General features: G+C 48.3%; 1 protein-coding gene across 2 annotated transcripts in view; it reads left to right on the top strand.

The window, feature by feature from the left end:
• Positions 1-15,152, top strand: part of SMG5 (SMG5 nonsense mediated mRNA decay factor) — a 30,190-nt gene extending 15,038 nt beyond the window's left edge. The window contains exons 10-23 of one of the 2 annotated variants that reach the window (XM_054292763.1): positions 1,317-1,525; positions 1,643-1,780; positions 3,645-4,346; positions 7,251-7,420; positions 7,636-7,711; positions 8,504-8,679; positions 9,839-9,997; positions 10,200-10,259; positions 11,043-11,202; positions 11,570-11,660; positions 12,208-12,282; positions 12,575-12,713; positions 13,101-13,202; positions 13,961-15,152. In XM_054292763.1, the coding sequence (XP_054148738.1) occupies positions 1,317-1,525; positions 1,643-1,780; positions 3,645-4,346; positions 7,251-7,420; positions 7,636-7,711; positions 8,504-8,679; positions 9,839-9,997; positions 10,200-10,259; positions 11,043-11,202; positions 11,570-11,660; positions 12,208-12,282; positions 12,575-12,713; positions 13,101-13,184 (2,239 nt within the window). In that variant the 3' untranslated portion in view covers positions 13,185-13,202; positions 13,961-15,152. Of the gene's footprint in view, positions 1-1,316; positions 1,526-1,642; positions 1,781-3,644; positions 4,347-7,250; positions 7,421-7,635; positions 7,712-8,503; positions 8,680-9,838; positions 9,998-10,199; positions 10,260-11,042; positions 11,203-11,569; positions 11,661-12,207; positions 12,283-12,574; positions 12,714-13,100 lie in introns of both variants that reach the window. The other variant, XM_054292762.1, reaches the window with a different exon arrangement.
• Positions 15,153-16,678: the final 1,526 nt, after the last annotated feature.

Raw genomic sequence — 16,678 nt, 5'->3', positions numbered from 1 at the left:
GGAGGTTTTCAGGTGATTTTAAATAAACCTCTTGAAACAGAAGAGGTGTTTTAAAGGGCTTAAATACAAGCTGCAGTTAAATTCATTGTGGAATGGTTTAAGTTGGAAGGGACCTTTTGGGGGTCTGGTACTTCCCAAAGTAGTGTTCACTGTGAAAGTAGATGCAGATGTGAAGTTGGATGAGCTTGCTCAGAGTCTCATCACACTGAGTTTTGACTGGATCCAAGGACAAAAATCCCACACTTTTCTGGTCCCCTTCCCAGTGTTTGACCACCTTCAGCACAGAATTTTTTTCTCCTTGCATCTGATCTCATTTTTCTTTTCTGTAGTGTGTACCCATAATTTCTCTTCTTTTTGTTGTGCACCATTAAGGAGAGTCTTATTCCATCCTCTGTAATCTCCTGTGTGGCATCTGGAAACAGAAGACAACCCCTCCATGCCCTCTGTCTTTCAGGCTGAACAAACTCAATTCTCTTTGCCTCTTCTCTTACATCATGTTCTCTGTTCCTCTGCTGGACTAAATCCAGCTTGTCAGTGTGGTTTTGTTTGGTGTTTTTTTTTGTCCTGTGGACCCAAAAACTGGGTACAGTGCTCCAGATGCCACCTTGTGAGTGCTGGATGGAGAGGAGAACACATCCTCAACCTGCTGGCTCTGCCCTTGTTCATGCAGCCCAGTGTGAGATTGACTTTCCAATACTGCTTATACTGAGGTGGAACTACAAGAGTCCTCTAATATCCACTCAACACGTATTTAGAACATAAGAAATTTGGGAATTACTTTAATTTCCCAAGCACACTTTCCCCTGAAAAGGCTTTGCTGGAAATTCCACAAGCAGGTCTGTTTTGTAACTGGGAGGCTCCCACAGCCCATTGGATTGATCTCGTGGATGCTTCCTTTGAAGGACTGAATAGCTCTGGAGGATTTTGGAATATTCTGGGCTACAGGAGAGACATGGGAGGAGGAAAAACTGAGTCCTGTGTGTGTGGCAGTGTAATACTTTTCACTGAGCAGAGCATTTAGAACTTTTGCTCCCTTTAGCATTTAAGTGCTTTGTGGATCTTAATGGCCACTGCTGAGCTCCCAGGGGAAAACTAACCTGGTTTTTGGTGACCCTCTCTAGGTATTGTTTGTCTTTAGTTAAGCAGCTTTAAGGAGGAAAACATAATCTGATTAATGTCACTTACTTCCCTGGTGCTTCACTCTGCCTAGTGCTGAAGGACAGCCTGGCTGCCAGTTTTGGTTCAGTTTCTGGGCAGACATGCCAGGAGCAGAGTCTTAAGTTAATAACTCTTATTTATTTTTTACTCTTTTTAAGCTCTTTGGATTCTGAGCTGACATCTCTCTGCCAGTCTGTGCTGGAAGATTTCAACCTGTGCTTGTTCTACCTGCCCTCTCCTCCTAACCTGAGCTCAACTAGTGAAGATGAAGAAGAGTATGAGAGTGGCTACTCCTTCCTTCCTGACCTCCTGATCTTTCGCATGGTCATCATCTGCCTTATGAGCGTTCACAGCCTCAAGAGGGCAGGTGAGGAGTGCTTTGTTTGGGAATTTCCTGGTGAACATCCAGCAGCACAGCCTGGGGATGCTGTCTGAAGTGGTGTAGTGCTCACCTCCTCCATCTCACTGTGCTGTGTGCTTGCAGGTTCCAAGCAGTACAGTGCAGCCATTGCCTTCACGCTGGCTCTCTTCTCTCACCTGATAAACCACGTCAATATTCGCCTCCAGGCTGAGCTAGAGGAAGGGGAAAATCCTGTCCCAGCCTTTCAGAGTGATGGCACAGGTAAGAGAGCAGAGATGGCAGCACCTGGGTCTCCCAGGCTGCCTGCCTACAGGGCTGTCTTTCCCCTTTCTCCCCTGGGCATGGGTTCTGTAGGGTGTACTGAGGTGTATTGATTTTTAATTTCTGGTGTGGAATCCCCAAAGGGGTTTGATGTGCCGAGTTGTCTCCACTTGGATGCTCTGAGTATCTGAATCACCTCAGAATGGACATGTTGCTTTCTTTATAAGGAGATTACTTTCTGTATCTCTTGGCAGCTCGTTCATCATCTGTTTAACCCAATCTGAGGTTTTATTCTCTGGCTCTGTTTGCTGTTGTTTACTGGCTGCTTTCCTGCTCCACTGAGGAGATGATCTTGGGTAAAACACCCAGGCTGAGGGAGGCAGAAGGGGCAGAGTGGGGCTGAAGGAGACAGGCCCTCTCAGCATACCTCAGTTCTGCTCAGGCAAGGGTGTTTTATTGAGCAGTGACTAAAACTGCTAAACCTTTCCCCTGCCAACAGTCCATTGGCAATACCTCACTGAATGCAGGGTGAGGGAGTTTCTGGTAAAAGCAGCAAGGAATGACCCCTCCTCTGCAGGTTTTGAAGCTGTCACAGTGATTCAGGGCTGCTAGAAAGGCTCCATACGTGTTGGCCAGGAAAGGGATTGATCAGGTCAGTGTAATTACAGAGCACATGTCCCTGCCCTGCTCTGTGGGTCACTCAGCTCTTTGACAGTAGAAAGCTGGGGAGGAGAGTTAGAATTCAGCTGTGTTCTATTCTGGTTTAGCAGCCTTGAGCACTGAGGCTGCCTGGTAGCAGAATATTATATATATATTATATATATATATAGAGTATTATATATATAATATATAGTACTATATATATATAGAGTATTATATATATAATATATAGTACTATATATACAGAGAGTATTATATATTATATATTGTATTATATATAGAGAGAGTATTATATATATTATATATAGTACTATATATACAGTGTTATATATATTATATATAGTACTATATATAGAGAGAGTATTATATATATTATATACAGTACTATATATATAGAGTATTAGATATATTATATATAGTACTATAAATATGGAGTGTTATATATATTATATATAGTATATATATAGAGAGAGTATTATATATATTATATATAGTACTATATATATAGAGTATTAGATATATTATATATAGTATTTTATATATATAGAGTGTTACATATATTATATATAGTACTATATAGAGAGTATTAGATATATTATATATAGTACTATATATAGAGTATTATATATTATATATAATATATATAATACTCTATAGAGTATTATATAATATAATAGTAATATAGTAATAATAAAATTGTGATATATAATACTCTATATAGAGAGTATTATATATTATATATAGTACTATATACATATAGAGTATTATATGTATTCTATATAGTACTATATATAGAGTATTATATATTTTATATATAGTGCTATATATATAGAGCATTATATATATTATATATAGTACTATATATATAGAGTATTATATATATTCTATATAGTACTATATATAGAGTATTATATATATTATATGTAGTACTGTGTATATATAGAGTACTATATATATTATATATAGTACTATATATATATAGTATTATATATATTATATGTAGTACTGCCAGCTTGGGTAGTGGGAATTCTGACTTGCCAAGTGTTTTTAGAAAGTGAATCTTGTCTTCTGGGGTTACTTATTCTGCAGTGGAAGACACTGATGGAGGTGATGGCTGACGTTTGCAGCCCTGGACCCCGGGCTGGCCAGCAGCAGCCTGTGGGACACACTGTGACTTCAGTTTTTATTCTCCCTGTAAATGCAGATGAGCAGGAGCCACGGGAGCCTGTGAACTCAATTGAGAAGGAAGCTGAAGCTGAGCTGGCCAATCATCAGCCCAGTGAGGAGCAGAGGAAGAACGACTGCAAGAAAAGCAAGAAATATTCTCGTCTGTCCTGCCTGCGCCGCCGCCGGCACGCCCAGAAGGTGGATGAGAGCGACCTGAGTGAGGGCTTTGACTCTGACTCCAGCCAGAGCTCCATCAAGGGCAGTGATGGCTCAGAGAGTGGCTCAGAGAAGAGTGATGAGGAAGCAGAAGCTGCTTTTGATGTGGAGACAGACTCCGACATGAACAGCCAAGAGTCTCGGTCTGACTTGGAGGACATGGAGGATGAACCGGGTGAGGAAGGAAGCAGCCAAGGCAAAAGTGGGCCCAAAGAGGCCTTAAAAAACTGTGTGGATAGCAGTGGCCTGGGGGACTCCAAGAGCCCAAGCATCTCTAAAAGTGAAGCTGTGGATCCAGCAGTCAATGGGCCAGCTTCCCTGAGCACTAATGATGCAAGCATAGCCAGTAATCTGCAGGCCATGTCCACCCAGCTGTTCCAGACCAAACGCTGCTTTCGCTTGGCTCCCACCTTCAGCAACATCCTCCTGAAACCCAGCAGTGAAGCACCTGCCTTGAAGGATGGCATGGAGAGCAAGCCATGTGTCAATGGAGATCTGGAGAAGCCCAGCTTGGCAGAGCAAGGTAAGGACCTTGTTATTGCAATTATGTGTAGAAAACTGCAAACTATAGCAGTCTGTTTGCTAAATTCACCGTTTCTCATGGTGCAAGCTCTCTCCTTTAGGTAGGTCTGGAGGAGCAGGTTGGCCAGGTAGTGGGCAGGCCTTGGGTTGGACTTTCCCTGACAGAGAAGCTTTACTTCTACTGCCCAGCATGCAGGAATATGTGCACTGAGCAAAGGAATCACCTGTAGCTAGGCAGAGTTACCAGAACTACCATTGTTCTGCCCACTAAATGCTGAGCAGCTGTGATAATCACAGGCCCACAGGCTAGTTTGTTTGGAAGGGACTTGAAATTTGAAAGCCCATGTCATTTCATCCCTCTTTCACTAGGCTCCTCCAAACTGCATCCAACCTGGCCTTAAACACTTCAGGAATGGGGCAGCCACAGCTTCTCTTGGCAACCTGTGCCAGAGCTTCACCACCCTCACAGGGAGCAATTTCTTCCTAATACCACATCTAAATTTACCTTTCTTCAGTTTAAAGCCATTCCTCCTTGTCCTTTGTCAAAGTCCCTTTCCAGCTCTCTTGGAGTCTCTTTAGGCCCTGGAAGGAGCTCTGAGGTCTCCCTGGAGCCTTCTCTAAGCTGAGCACCACCAGCTCTCCCAGCCTGTGCCCAGAGCAGAGGAGCTCCAGAGCCCTCAGATCATCTCTGTGGCCTCCCCTGGGCTCACTGCAGCAGCTCCTTGTCCTCCCTGTGCTGGAGGCAGCTCTGCAGGGCAGGGTCTCAGCAGAGCAGAGGGGCAGAATCCCCCCTCACACGCTGCCCATGCTGCTGGGGATGAGCCCAGGGCAGTGTTGGCTTTCTGGGCCGCCAATGTGCTGAGCTTCTTGTCAACCCATCCCCCCAAATCCTTCCCAGGGCTGCTCTCCATCCGTTCTCCCCCAGCCTCTTTGTGTTTTGGGGTGCCCCAATGCAGGTGCAACATTTCTCCTTGCCCTTGCTGTTCCTTCTGGGCTTGGCACAGACCCAGCTCTCCAGCCTGTCCAGGTTCCTCTGGTGCCATCCCTTCCCTCCAACGTGTGACCCCACCACACACCTCTGTTGTCAGCAAGCTGGCTGAGGGTGCACATGATCTCAATTTGTGACACCAGCAAAGATGTTAAAACATGTTGGTCCCAAGCCCTGAGGATGCCCCTTGTCACTGCTCTCCCCTTGGACATGGAGCTCTTGGCTGCAGCTCTTTACCCATGACTATCCAGCCAAGTCTTTGCTCACTAAGTGATTTATCCATCAAATCCATGTCTGTCCAGTTAAGAGACACAGATCTTGTGCAGGACAGTGTCAAATGCTCTGCACAAACCCAGGTGGGTGAGGTCAGTTGCTCTTCCCTCATCCTCCACTGCTGTAGCCCCATTGTAGAAAGCCAATGAATTTTCAGGCATGATTTGCTATAGTGAAGCCATTTTGGCTCCAGAGGATGATTCCAGCAGGTATTAAAAATTGCATCTTCCATTTTCCCTTTGTGAAATACCTAATCACACACTTAGTGTTGCTTCTGGTGACAGGGCAGATGGGGGACAGGAGGTTGTCCATGAGATGACAGATGATCAGCCCAATGCTCTTGTAGAAGTTAGTGTGGAAGATGTGACCCAGGTGCATGTGAGAGGTGTTGAGGGTGTCTCTGTGACCCCCCAGATGTAGAAGTTTGTGTGGAAGATGTGACCCAGGTGCATGTGAGGGGTGTTGAGGGTGTCTCTGTGACCCCCCCAGATGTGCCTCACTGACTGTTCATGCTGAACCCCTGGGAGATGTGCAGCAGGTGGAGCTGCCACGTCTCCATTTCCACTCAGCTTACACAACTCAGTGATGTTCTGGGCAAAAACAGCTGGAAAGGGAGATCTGATAAACTACAGGGAATTGTTTGTGATTCACATAAAACTACATGGGCCTGTTCAGTCTTGTTTTTCATTCCTCCCAGCTTCCCTGGAGCAAGGAAACATTCTGCTGCCAAATCCAGCTGGCCTGCAGCACTGGCAAGATCCAGGCTTTGCCTGGGCCAGCATTTGAAGGCACAGTATTAGATCATGTTAGTGTTGACTGGCTCCTGGCACTGCTCCATGGCCACATGAAAGAGATGGGGGAAGAAACAAATGGGCTTTGGTCTGTTTAACCCTTTCCCTCAGTGGTTTTCTTGCTGTTGTGTGGCCACAATGCCTTTACAGGTGTAGAAAACGAGAGATGGAATGAGTTCAGTGTGAACCCTCGTGTGTGCTGTGTCCAAACTGCTCTTTCATGGTGTAACACCGTCAGTGGTGGGCTCTGAATAAATAATTTCCTTTCTTGTGACTCTGAGGGTTTATGGGATGCCCACAGATGTGCTCATGGGAAGCAATGGTAGACTGGAAATGAGGATCTGTAGCAAAATGTGTGGGTGATTCCCACCTTGACCTCAGATCCCTTGTGTCACATGTGATTCCACTGGCAATGGCTTTGAGATCCTCAGCTCTGGAGAGTTAGAAGAGTGAAGAATATGTTCAATATTTAAAACTCTCTGACTCACAGGACAGCCCTGCCATTTCCTGCTCTTGCCTGGCTCCAAGCTGGGAGCATGTTGGCCTCAGGGCTCTGCTCCCTGCAGGAACTGCTCTGGGCCCTGGCACTGCCCCACTCTCTCAGCCTTGAGGCTGCTGCAGAGCTTAGGCATTGGTCAGACCCTCACAGGGAGATTTTAACCCCCTTATCCCAAGGAGAAGGAAATGCAGGGGTGATACACTCCAGTAACAGCACAGGGGACAGGGACTGGTTTTGTGAGGATGTGTGGAGGCACCTGGTATTTCAACTCAATTATTACCAGCCCAATGCTGTTCTGACTCGACATCCAGGGGGTTTAACAGCTGCCATCTTGTGCTTGCCTTTGTTTTCCAGATGATGTGTCTGACTCTGAAGAAAGCATTTCAAGTAACAAATCCTGCAGAAATGAGCGATCCCTTCAGGAGAAGTTGGAGATTGTGACCAATGAAGGGCTGCTGCTTACTGTCAAGGTGTTCCTGGACTGGCTGAGGACAAACACAGACCTCATCATTATGTGTGCTCAGGTGGGGATGGTGTCAGGGCTCTCTACAAGGTTGTGACAGCTTCCCTGGGCTGGTTGTAGTCCTGGGCAGAGGGTGATGTTATGTCCCCCCACCAGCTGAATTAAGCTAATCTGGATCTAAGAAGGATGGTGAGGTTTACTCTTCATAAAGTATTCTGAGGTTTGTTTACATCTGTCATGATATTTTCTATGGCCTTTTGTGTTCTGTTCCTGCAGAGCTCTCAGAGCCTGTGGAACAGGCTGTCTGTGCTCCTGAACCTTCTGCCTTCTGCTGCAGACCTGCAGGAATCAGGTACTGGAGAAAGAGGTGGCAATGTCATGTTTCACCAAGCCTAGTCATCAGTGATTATTCCCAGGGTGTGTGAGAGCCCAGGGAGGGAGATTTCCTAGTAGCAGCTTTTAGAAGCACAATAGCAAGTAAAACATGCATGTGTTGTTTTTATTTGTTTAACCACCATCCAGTTAAATACTGTCCCATGGTCTTTAGAATCATATAATCACAGAACATCCTGAGTTGGAAGAGACCCCTCACCTCACTCCAGGATTGAATTCAACTCCTGGCCCTGACAGGACAACCCCAAAAATCACACACAAAAATGCTGTGTTGATGCATGAATGTGGCTGGCAGCATACTGAAACACTGGCACCAGCATGTGAGAATCCATGTGTGGCCAGCAGGAGTGAAATTCACTGCCAGTAGCAGGAGTAAGGCTGTGATTTTGCCATGGTAATCTTGGAAAATAGTTTCAGAGCTCCAGCTGCTCATGATGTGCTCTGTGCCTGTTCAGGGCTGAGCCTGAAGTTCCCAGTGGTTTATGAGAAGCAGAGTTTAAACAGGGCTGCTCATCAATAGGTGGGAAAGCTGTCCCTCCAAACAGGAGATTTCTCAGAGTCCCCTGGCAAGTTGTTTGGGAGAGTTAACTCTTTATATTGTGGGTGGTCTGGTGGTTCCTCCTTAAGCAGGTGCTCACAGATCATGTTTCATTAACACCTCTGCCCCAGCCATTACAGATCATGTGCCTTAAAGCAGTTCCCCTCTTAGCCCCCTCACCAGTTCTGCTCTCCTTCTGTCCCTCCTGTCCAGGGCTGGCCCTGTGTGATGAAGTCAAGGACATGCTGAGTGATGCTGAGCTGCCAGACCTGAGGGCCAACCTGCTGCTCCCTGAGGACGTGGCCCTGCGCAATCTCCCCCCTCTGAAAAATGCACACAAGAGGTTCAACTTCGAGCAGGACCGGCCCATCTTCTCTGCCCTCGAGGAGGTCAGTTGGGCTAAATCCTGGAAAAAACCAGATACAGCCTGGATTGTTGTGTTATGTGCTTCATTTTCCTAGCACTGAAGGCTTGAGCAGAGGTTTATAGAGCAGGTGTTGCAGGGTGCTGCTGGTTTTTCCTAAAATTTTCTTGGGTTGAGGAAGCCCCAGACTTGCTGGCACTGTGACCGTGTTCACAGGGGTCTGAGGATGAGGGAAGAGATGAGGATCTGACTCCATGTTTCAGAAGGCTTGTTTTATTATTTTATTATATATATTATATTAAAACTATACTAAAAGAATAGAAGAAAGGATTTCATCAGAAAGCTAGCTAAGAATAGAAAAAGAAGGAATCAATAACAAAGGTTTGTGACTCAGACAGAGTCTGAGCCAGCTGACTGTGATTGGCCATTAATTAGAAACAACCACATGAGACCAATCCCAGATCCACCTGTTGCATTCCACAGCAGCAGATAATCATTGTTTACATTTTGTTCCTGAGGCCTCTCAGCTGAAAAAATCCTAAGGAAAGGATTTTTCAGAAAATATCACAGCCACAATTCACCTTGCAGCAGTTTTGGAAGGGCTGTGTGTCCATGGGGGAATTCACTATGACAGTGTTCACAGGGGTCTGAGGATGAGGGAAGAGATGAGGATCTGACTCCATGTTTCAGAGGGCTTGATTTATTATGATATATATTACATTAAAACTATACTAAAAGAATAGAAGAAAAGGTTTCATCAGAAGGCTGGCTAAGAACAGAATGGAGTCATAACAAAGGTTTGTGGCTCGGGCCCTGTGTCCAAGCCAGCTGACTGTGATTGGCCATTAATTAGAAACAACCACACGAGACCAACCACAGATCCACCTGTTGCATCCCACAGCAGCAGATAATCATTGTTTACATTTTGTTCCTGAGGCCTCCCAGCTTCTCAGGAGGAAAAACCCTAAGGAAAGGATTTTTCATAAAGGATGTCTGCGACACTGGCACCCCTGAACCTTCTGGCCAGCTGTAGCCTTTCCTGCAGTCTCAGAGATCACAAACATCCATCAGAACTGGGAATTTAATATCAGTTCCTGCCTTTTTCATAAGTGTGAGCTGCAGGTGGGCACTGCCTCAGGCTCACCCTGCCTGTGGTGGCTGCTGACTTCTGTTCTTCCTTGCAGTCTGTCGTGCGCATCTGCTGCATCCGGAGCTTCGGCCACTTCATCACCCACCTGCAAGGCAGCATCCTGCAGTTCAACTCAGAGCTTGGCATCTTCATCAGCATAGCACAGTCTGAGCAAGACAACTTGTTGCACCAGGCCCAGGCTCAGTTTCACATGGTGAGTTGGTAGAGGTGAATGAATCCTCTGTATTCTCCGTTTCCTGTAGGTTACTATTAGGTTGTAAGTATAATCACAGATCTTTGGGGGGAGATGAAAGTTCTGTTTCTTAAAGCTATTCCACTTTTCACTCTGCAAGTGTATGCTAGTGTCAGCTGTGTGTTTCCTGCTAACTGATATGGAGGTTTGGTTTTGTAACTAGGCTGCAGAGGAAGCTCGACGGAACAGGCTCATGAGAGACATGGCTCAGCTTCGGCTGCAGGTAGGAGACTCCAGGTCCAGCCTGAAAACCAGCAGGGTAGTGGCTGGAATGTCACAGCCTGGGAAGGGAAGGAGGAACTCTCTGCTCCTGTCCCACACAGAGGCACTAACTCCATTCTGCATAGATTGAACTGTGGAGTATCTCAGGTTGGAAGGGATCCCATAGGGGTCAGGAGTCCCAAATTCCTGCTCCTCACATGATACTTTAAACTGAATGTCCACAAGTGTAGTTCAGGCACTCCTTGAGCTCTGGCAGGCTTGGTGTGACAGCCACTTTCCTGGGGAGCTTGTTCCTAAATGTTCAACCCGAACTTGCCCTGATGCAGCAATGAAGCTAGAAATTAAATGTACCATTTCCTCGTTGCTGCTCACTGGAGAGAGGAAGTCGGCACCTCCTGCTTGCTGACCCCTTGAGGAAGGTGTAGGCTGTGATGGAGTGGTTACCCTCAGCCTTCTCTGCCCCAAGCTGAGCAAACTGAGTGACCTCAGCCACCTGAGGCCTTTCACCATCCTGGTTATCCCACTCTGGACACTCTCTAATATTTCAGTGCCCCTCTTACATCAAGGTGCCCCAAACTGTTCCCAGTACTCAATGTGGGGCTGCACTGGGCAGTGCAGAGTGAGATCCTCTTCTCTTGCTGACCCTGTGCTGCATCCAGCCCTCTGTTCTGCATGCTTGGAGGTTGGAAGGGCCTGGTGGGGGTTTGCAGGGCAAGTCTTGTCCTGTTTGATGATTTGTTTCAGCATCAGTGTGAAGCGAGTGTCTTTGCATGTGTGTTTTCAGCTGGAGGTGTCTCAGCTGGAGGGCAGTCTCCAGCAGCCCAAGGCACAGTCAGCCATGTCTCCTTACCTGGTTCCTGACACCCAGGCCCTCTGCCAGCACCTGGCTCTTGTCAAGCAGCTGGCCACAAGTGGGAGGTTCATCATCATCATCCCTCGAACAGGTATGGGGACTCCACAGCAGGAAACTGCAGGTGGCTGCCCCCCTGACCCTTCTGTGCTGGGAGCAGGCCCCAGGGGCCTGGGTGGTGGCTTTCTCTCCTCCTGCCCTTATCCTTCATCTGGAACAGTTGCAGCACCCTTTTGATGTGTTGCTTTTGGGGCCTGTTCTGTGTGTGGCCCATGCTTGGGATTTTGACAGTGTGTCAGAAGAGCTGAGAGGAGAGAGCTCCTGTTCCCTCCATGCCTCTCCTGTGGGAGCTGTGCATTGGACAGTGTTCTGTGGAGTGGGGAGTACTTGGCACCTCTGGATTAGTTTGCAGAAGTGGAACTGTAACCAAGATGGTTTTTTTTGGTTTTTGTTCCTGTTAGTTATCGATGGCCTGGACTTCCTGAAAAAGGAGAACGCCGGTGCTCGGGACAGCATTCGGTATCTGGAGGCAGAATTTAAAAAGGGAAACAGGTGAGAGCAGGACAGGGTGGGATTTTCCTTTGCTTTTGGAATGGGTGGGCTTTGGGTGGGAGCAGGCTGTGGATCCCTTGGAGCAGAATGAGGAGTGGGCCAAGGAAAAGCCAGAGTTCAGGAATGGGAAGGAGCAGATGCAGCAGCTGGCTCTTCAGATGTGCTGGTAGCTGCTGCTCAGCTGTGAAGTGCAGAAGCTTCTGAGCAATGGTGGGGTTGCATCTCTGTTGCTGTATAAACTGGAGCAGTGACCTTTGCCACTGCACTGAGTGCTGGAGGAGCTGAATTGTGCCTGGGTGCTCTGCAGAAACACAGCTGGAAGGACAAACTGCATCTCTGGGGTCCTTATCAGGGCTGGTGGGCTTGAGACATGTGGGAATGGTGCTGAGGCAGGGAGGTGATGGAAGGGATTCACAGAGCATTCCTTGCATGGACCTTTGGGTGTTAAATTTGGGTTGGAGGAAGCCCTGCAGCACCCAGAGGAGCTGCTGACTTCAGCCTATGTGACACTCTCCATATGAGCTCAGAGACTCTGCTTTCTCCTTAGGTACATTCGTTGCCAGAAAGATGTCGGGAAGAGCTTTGAGAGGCATAAATTGAAGAGACAAGATTTAGATGCCTGGTAAGATTTCAGCATCTGAAGATGTCTGAGCTGGGCTCACAGCAGGCAGGTGGCTTTGGGGAGAGGTGTTAGCACTGAGACCCATTGCAGAGCTTGTTCTATGTGAATAATGATGAAATTCCTTGGAGATAAGGACAGCCACCTGTGCATGTTACACAAAGCACTCTGTGCTCAGAAAGATCTCAGAAAAGTCCTTAATGACAACAGGAGAGCAACCCTGCTTTCCATTTATTGTCCTGAGCAGATGTGGCCTTCCCTGCTGACCTTCCCCTCTGTTTCTCTGTTCTGGCAGGAATCTCTATAAAATCCTGGACAGCTGCAAGCAGCTGACAGTGTCCCAGGGCAGTGGGGAGGATGACACCACAGGAATGGTCACCATCATCACAGGCTTCCAGCTGGAGGACCCCAGCTCCTTCTCAGTGCCCATGCAGGTCAGTAGCTCTTGTCTGCCTGAGCTGAGCCATTCTGCTTCCTAGCAAGGATATAATGTGATTAATTGGAAAGAGATTTTTTAAAAATGTTTTTACTTTGGCTGATCCCTGAAGTTTGGTTTCCCCAATTTTTTTGTTGAGATTCTGTATTCCCTCAAGGCTTCTTGATTTTGTGATACAGAATATTCTGGGACAGGTGAGAGAATTTAATTCCATGTCTCTGCAGGCCTCTTGTACCAGAGCAATGAGAATTGGGAGGATTTGGCCTTCCAGCTGTGCCAGGCTGCTGGAGAGTCCCCAGGCTGGGAATGGCAGGGCAAGTTATAAATTACCCACCTTTTTCTGTGTTTAAAAATTAACCTCCTGTTTTTCTGTGTTTGCTTACAGTCTGCCATCCAGGCAGCCGCCAACGCCAGCATAGAGATAAAAAATGTTCTGGAGTTCTACAAGCAGTGGAAAGAGATGGGCTGATGGTCAGAAAGGCATCGGGTTGGTTGGTGAACCTTTCTCTCCCCCTCTCGCAACGTGCAGCGTCTGAACGAAGGAAACAACAATCTGGGCGACACTTAAGACACGAAGAAGCAGCAGCAGCAACAGCAACAAAAATACCTACCCAAATGAATTAAAAAAAAAAAAAAAACAAAACAAAAATCCAAAGTGGGCATGCACACTGACACCCTCCACCTGCACCCTGAGCAGACAGGCTGTACAGCTCTGAGGGAGCCAGCTGCTCTGAGAGAGGCCCCTCGGAATGGGAGCGGCCGGGGCAGAGCTCTGCCCTTCTCCCAGTGGGCAGAGATGGGCGAGAGACAGGCAGTCCTTCATCCCCCTCCTTCCTCCCAAAGCTTGCTTGGCCAGCAGGAGCAGGCTGGTGGTTCAAAGCTTGGACTTCACTTCAGCAAAACCAAACCAGTGCAGCAGAAACGGAGCGCTCCGCCTCGGGGAAGAAGATCCAAAGAGTGTTTTGCTCTTGTTTGGCAATCTGGGGACAGGAAAGTGGATAGGATTTCTCTCCCCCTCCCATCCCCTCCTTTTGAATTAATTATTTTTCGAGGGTTTTTTTCCTTTTAATTTTTAGTTTTTATATATATGAATAATATTAAAAAGAAAAAAGAAGAGTTCCTTTGGGGTTTTGGATACTCTTCCAACATCAGAAAGAAAAGGAAACACTCTATTTAAAAGGGGGAAGAAGCTCTTAATATAATTTTTTTTTTTCTTAGAACAAGCATATTTATTTCCTTTCCCAGGCCCCCATGGAGCAGGCTCAGTGCAAAGGGATGTTGGCCTGTGAGGAGGGAGCAGCCCCATGTTGCACTCCACTCTCCCTGGGAGCTCCATGCTTCATGAGCATCACAAGCTCCACCACGCTGCTCCAGGGAGCCCACAGGACTCTGCCTCCATCCCCAGCTTCTCCCACTATGCATCAGACCTTGGAGAAAAGGAGGAATCTGGCAGAACTGCTGAAAGAGAGAGAGAAGAGCTGGGTGGGATTTATGCACCATTAAGGCTCAAATGCTTGGCTTGAGCACTGCAACACTGGGATGGAGCAGATGTCTCCAAAGGACCCAAAGCCTCTTTTTCATCTTTTCTTTTTTTTTTCCCTTTTTTTTTTTTCCCCACTAAATCTTTCAATAGGCTGTGGAGGAGGAAGGAGAATCTCAAAGCCATTATCTTCTGCTGGTTGTTCAATGCACCACTGCTGCAATGCTGTGCTAGAGATGGTGACAGAGCTGTGTCCCCTTTTCTCACATCCCTCTGGGCTGGCAGAGGCTGTGCAGGAGATTCACAGACTGCTCCCTGCTTTTGGCATCCCAAACAGGAGGGCTGATGCTACCTGGAAAGGTGCTGGAAGAGCTGGGAGGGATCCTGCAGAGCTCCATCCTGGCAGCATCTCACTCAGCCCGTGTCTGACACGCTGCCACTCGCATGTGAAGCTGCAGGTTGCTCCCAGGGCAGCAGGAGAGGGGCTGGGCAGTCTCTTCCTGCTCCCTCTTCTTGCCTCTGTGTGCCCACAAAGAGATGTCTCCATCCACATGAACCAGCAGCAGCTATGCAAGTACAAACCACTGGAGTCTTCTATCTGTCTGTGTTCTCACATGGGCCAGCCAGAAACTGCTACAGCCAGAGAGCAAAACTTGAGAAGCTGAGCCACATCCTCCACTCTGTGCAGGCTCTGAGCATGGTGTGTTGTACTGCAGGGGCAGGCTGTTCTTGTTTTCAGGTAAAAACTAAAAATACCAGCACAAGTACCAGAGGATTCATTTCTATTCCAGTTCCAGCTCCTTTACAGCACAGCAGAGGGAAATGCCAACCTGCCTGGTCCAGCTGGAGGGACAGGGCTTTCCCTGCAGGATCTTCTCCTGAAACTCACAGTGCTTTGCTTGGCTAAGCCAAGAGAAGGCCATGTGCAGGACAGCAGGGCAGAGACTGGCACACCTTGGGGATCTGAGATGGGTTGTGAAGCTCCCAGTCACTCTTCCCCTCCTGTGGTTTTATTTGAAGTCATTTGTTTGTGGAGCTCATTGTTTCTGTTCAATGGGGTGGGAAATAAGAAGGGAATCTCCTTGTGGGACTGTTGTTGGGTGAAGCCGTCCTTGTCTGGTGGGGGGCACGGAGTTGATGTGCTCTGCTGAAGAAACCCCCCCTGATCCTGGGGTCTGGAGGTCCCTGGGGCTGAGCTTGGTGTGTTTGTCCTGAGAGCCTCAGTGTGACCCTTGTGGCTGGTGAAGAGAAGCATTGCAGGGCTGTGGGCAGAGCAGTGAGGAGCTGGGGCAGCTTCAGGCTGAGCTTTCCTTGGGTCCTGGCTGGACCTTGAGGGGAGAGAGAGGAGCAGTAGAGGTAAAGCAGCAGCCCAGAGGGAATTCCTGTCTCGCTGGTGGCAAGTGTTTCACTTGATGGCAAATGTTTTCAGTTCTTGCAGCTCCCACAGCTGTGCAGGGTGGCAGCTGGGAGCCACAGCTGGCCAGGCTGAGGAGGAGCTGTGTCCTGCCTCACTGAGGCCCTGGTGGGCACAGATCCAGTTAAGAACAAAGCAAATAAACTCATTTTCTGTAACCAGAGGCAGAGGAGCTGCTGTGAGCCCATGTGGGGCCGCATGGCAACAACAGGGGCTGCTCACAGCTCTCCTTTAGTCGCTGCTCTGCTCCCTGAGGGGTTGGTTTGATATTCCAAGGTTTTGCATACCTGCAGGGGAGAAAGGGGAATCCTGACTGCCCCGTGGCACCTTCCCCTCTGGGCTGGATGGGGAGGGATTGTGACCTCTAAAAAGGGTCCCTGTGCTGCTCTCCTCCTGTGCTTGAGGAGCTGGTGAATGGTTTCAGGATTTGCATCCCCAGTCAGAGACAGCTGGAGCTGAAAACCTGGGAGGCTGCAGAGTGTGGGAGCAGCCCTGGGGACATGGCCTGGAGTGTCCTGCAGCCAGCCTGGCCTTCTGAGGGGGCTCAGCACATCATCCCTGGCCTGGGTAAAGCAAAGCTCTGCCCATCCCAACCCTCAGGGTGAGCTGGAGTTCCCTCCTTGCACAGATCTGCTCTGTGCCAGGGCTGCTGGGTTTCTCCCCTGGCACGTTGTGCTGCTCAGAGCGGCTCTGGGGGTGGGGGCAAAGGGGATGGTGGGCTGTGGAAGGCTCTGTGCTGCCTCTGGCTGCTGTGGTGCTGCACTGGGGGCTCCCTGAGAGCCCCCCCACCCTGGGCATCCCAGTCCAAGCCAGAACTGGGAGCTGCCTCAGCAGAGAGCATCGGGCAGGGTGGAGGCTGCAGGCTCTGGTTCCTCCTGCACCAACCCCAGGCTTGGCCTAGAGCAGCTGTCACCCAGTCCAGTGGTGCCTGCTGTGCTGGGAAGGAGAGCAAACAAAAAAACCATCTCGTGGGCTGAAAAACAAGAGTGTTCATGTGTTCTGGTGTGTTTCTTGGGTTTGGTTTTTCTCTTCATTACCGCCCTGTGGAGCGGTTCGGGGTTTCTGGGGT

This window comes from Melozone crissalis, unplaced genomic scaffold, assembly GCF_028551555.1.
Source record: "Melozone crissalis strain CALT ecotype California unplaced genomic scaffold, PUWL_Pcris_2 ptg000114l_1, whole genome shotgun sequence".
Taxonomy (NCBI): Eukaryota; Metazoa; Chordata; class Aves; order Passeriformes; family Passerellidae; genus Melozone; species Melozone crissalis.
The sequence above is the reverse complement of the archived record's forward strand: the minus strand, read 5'-3'. Positions and strand labels throughout refer to the sequence as shown.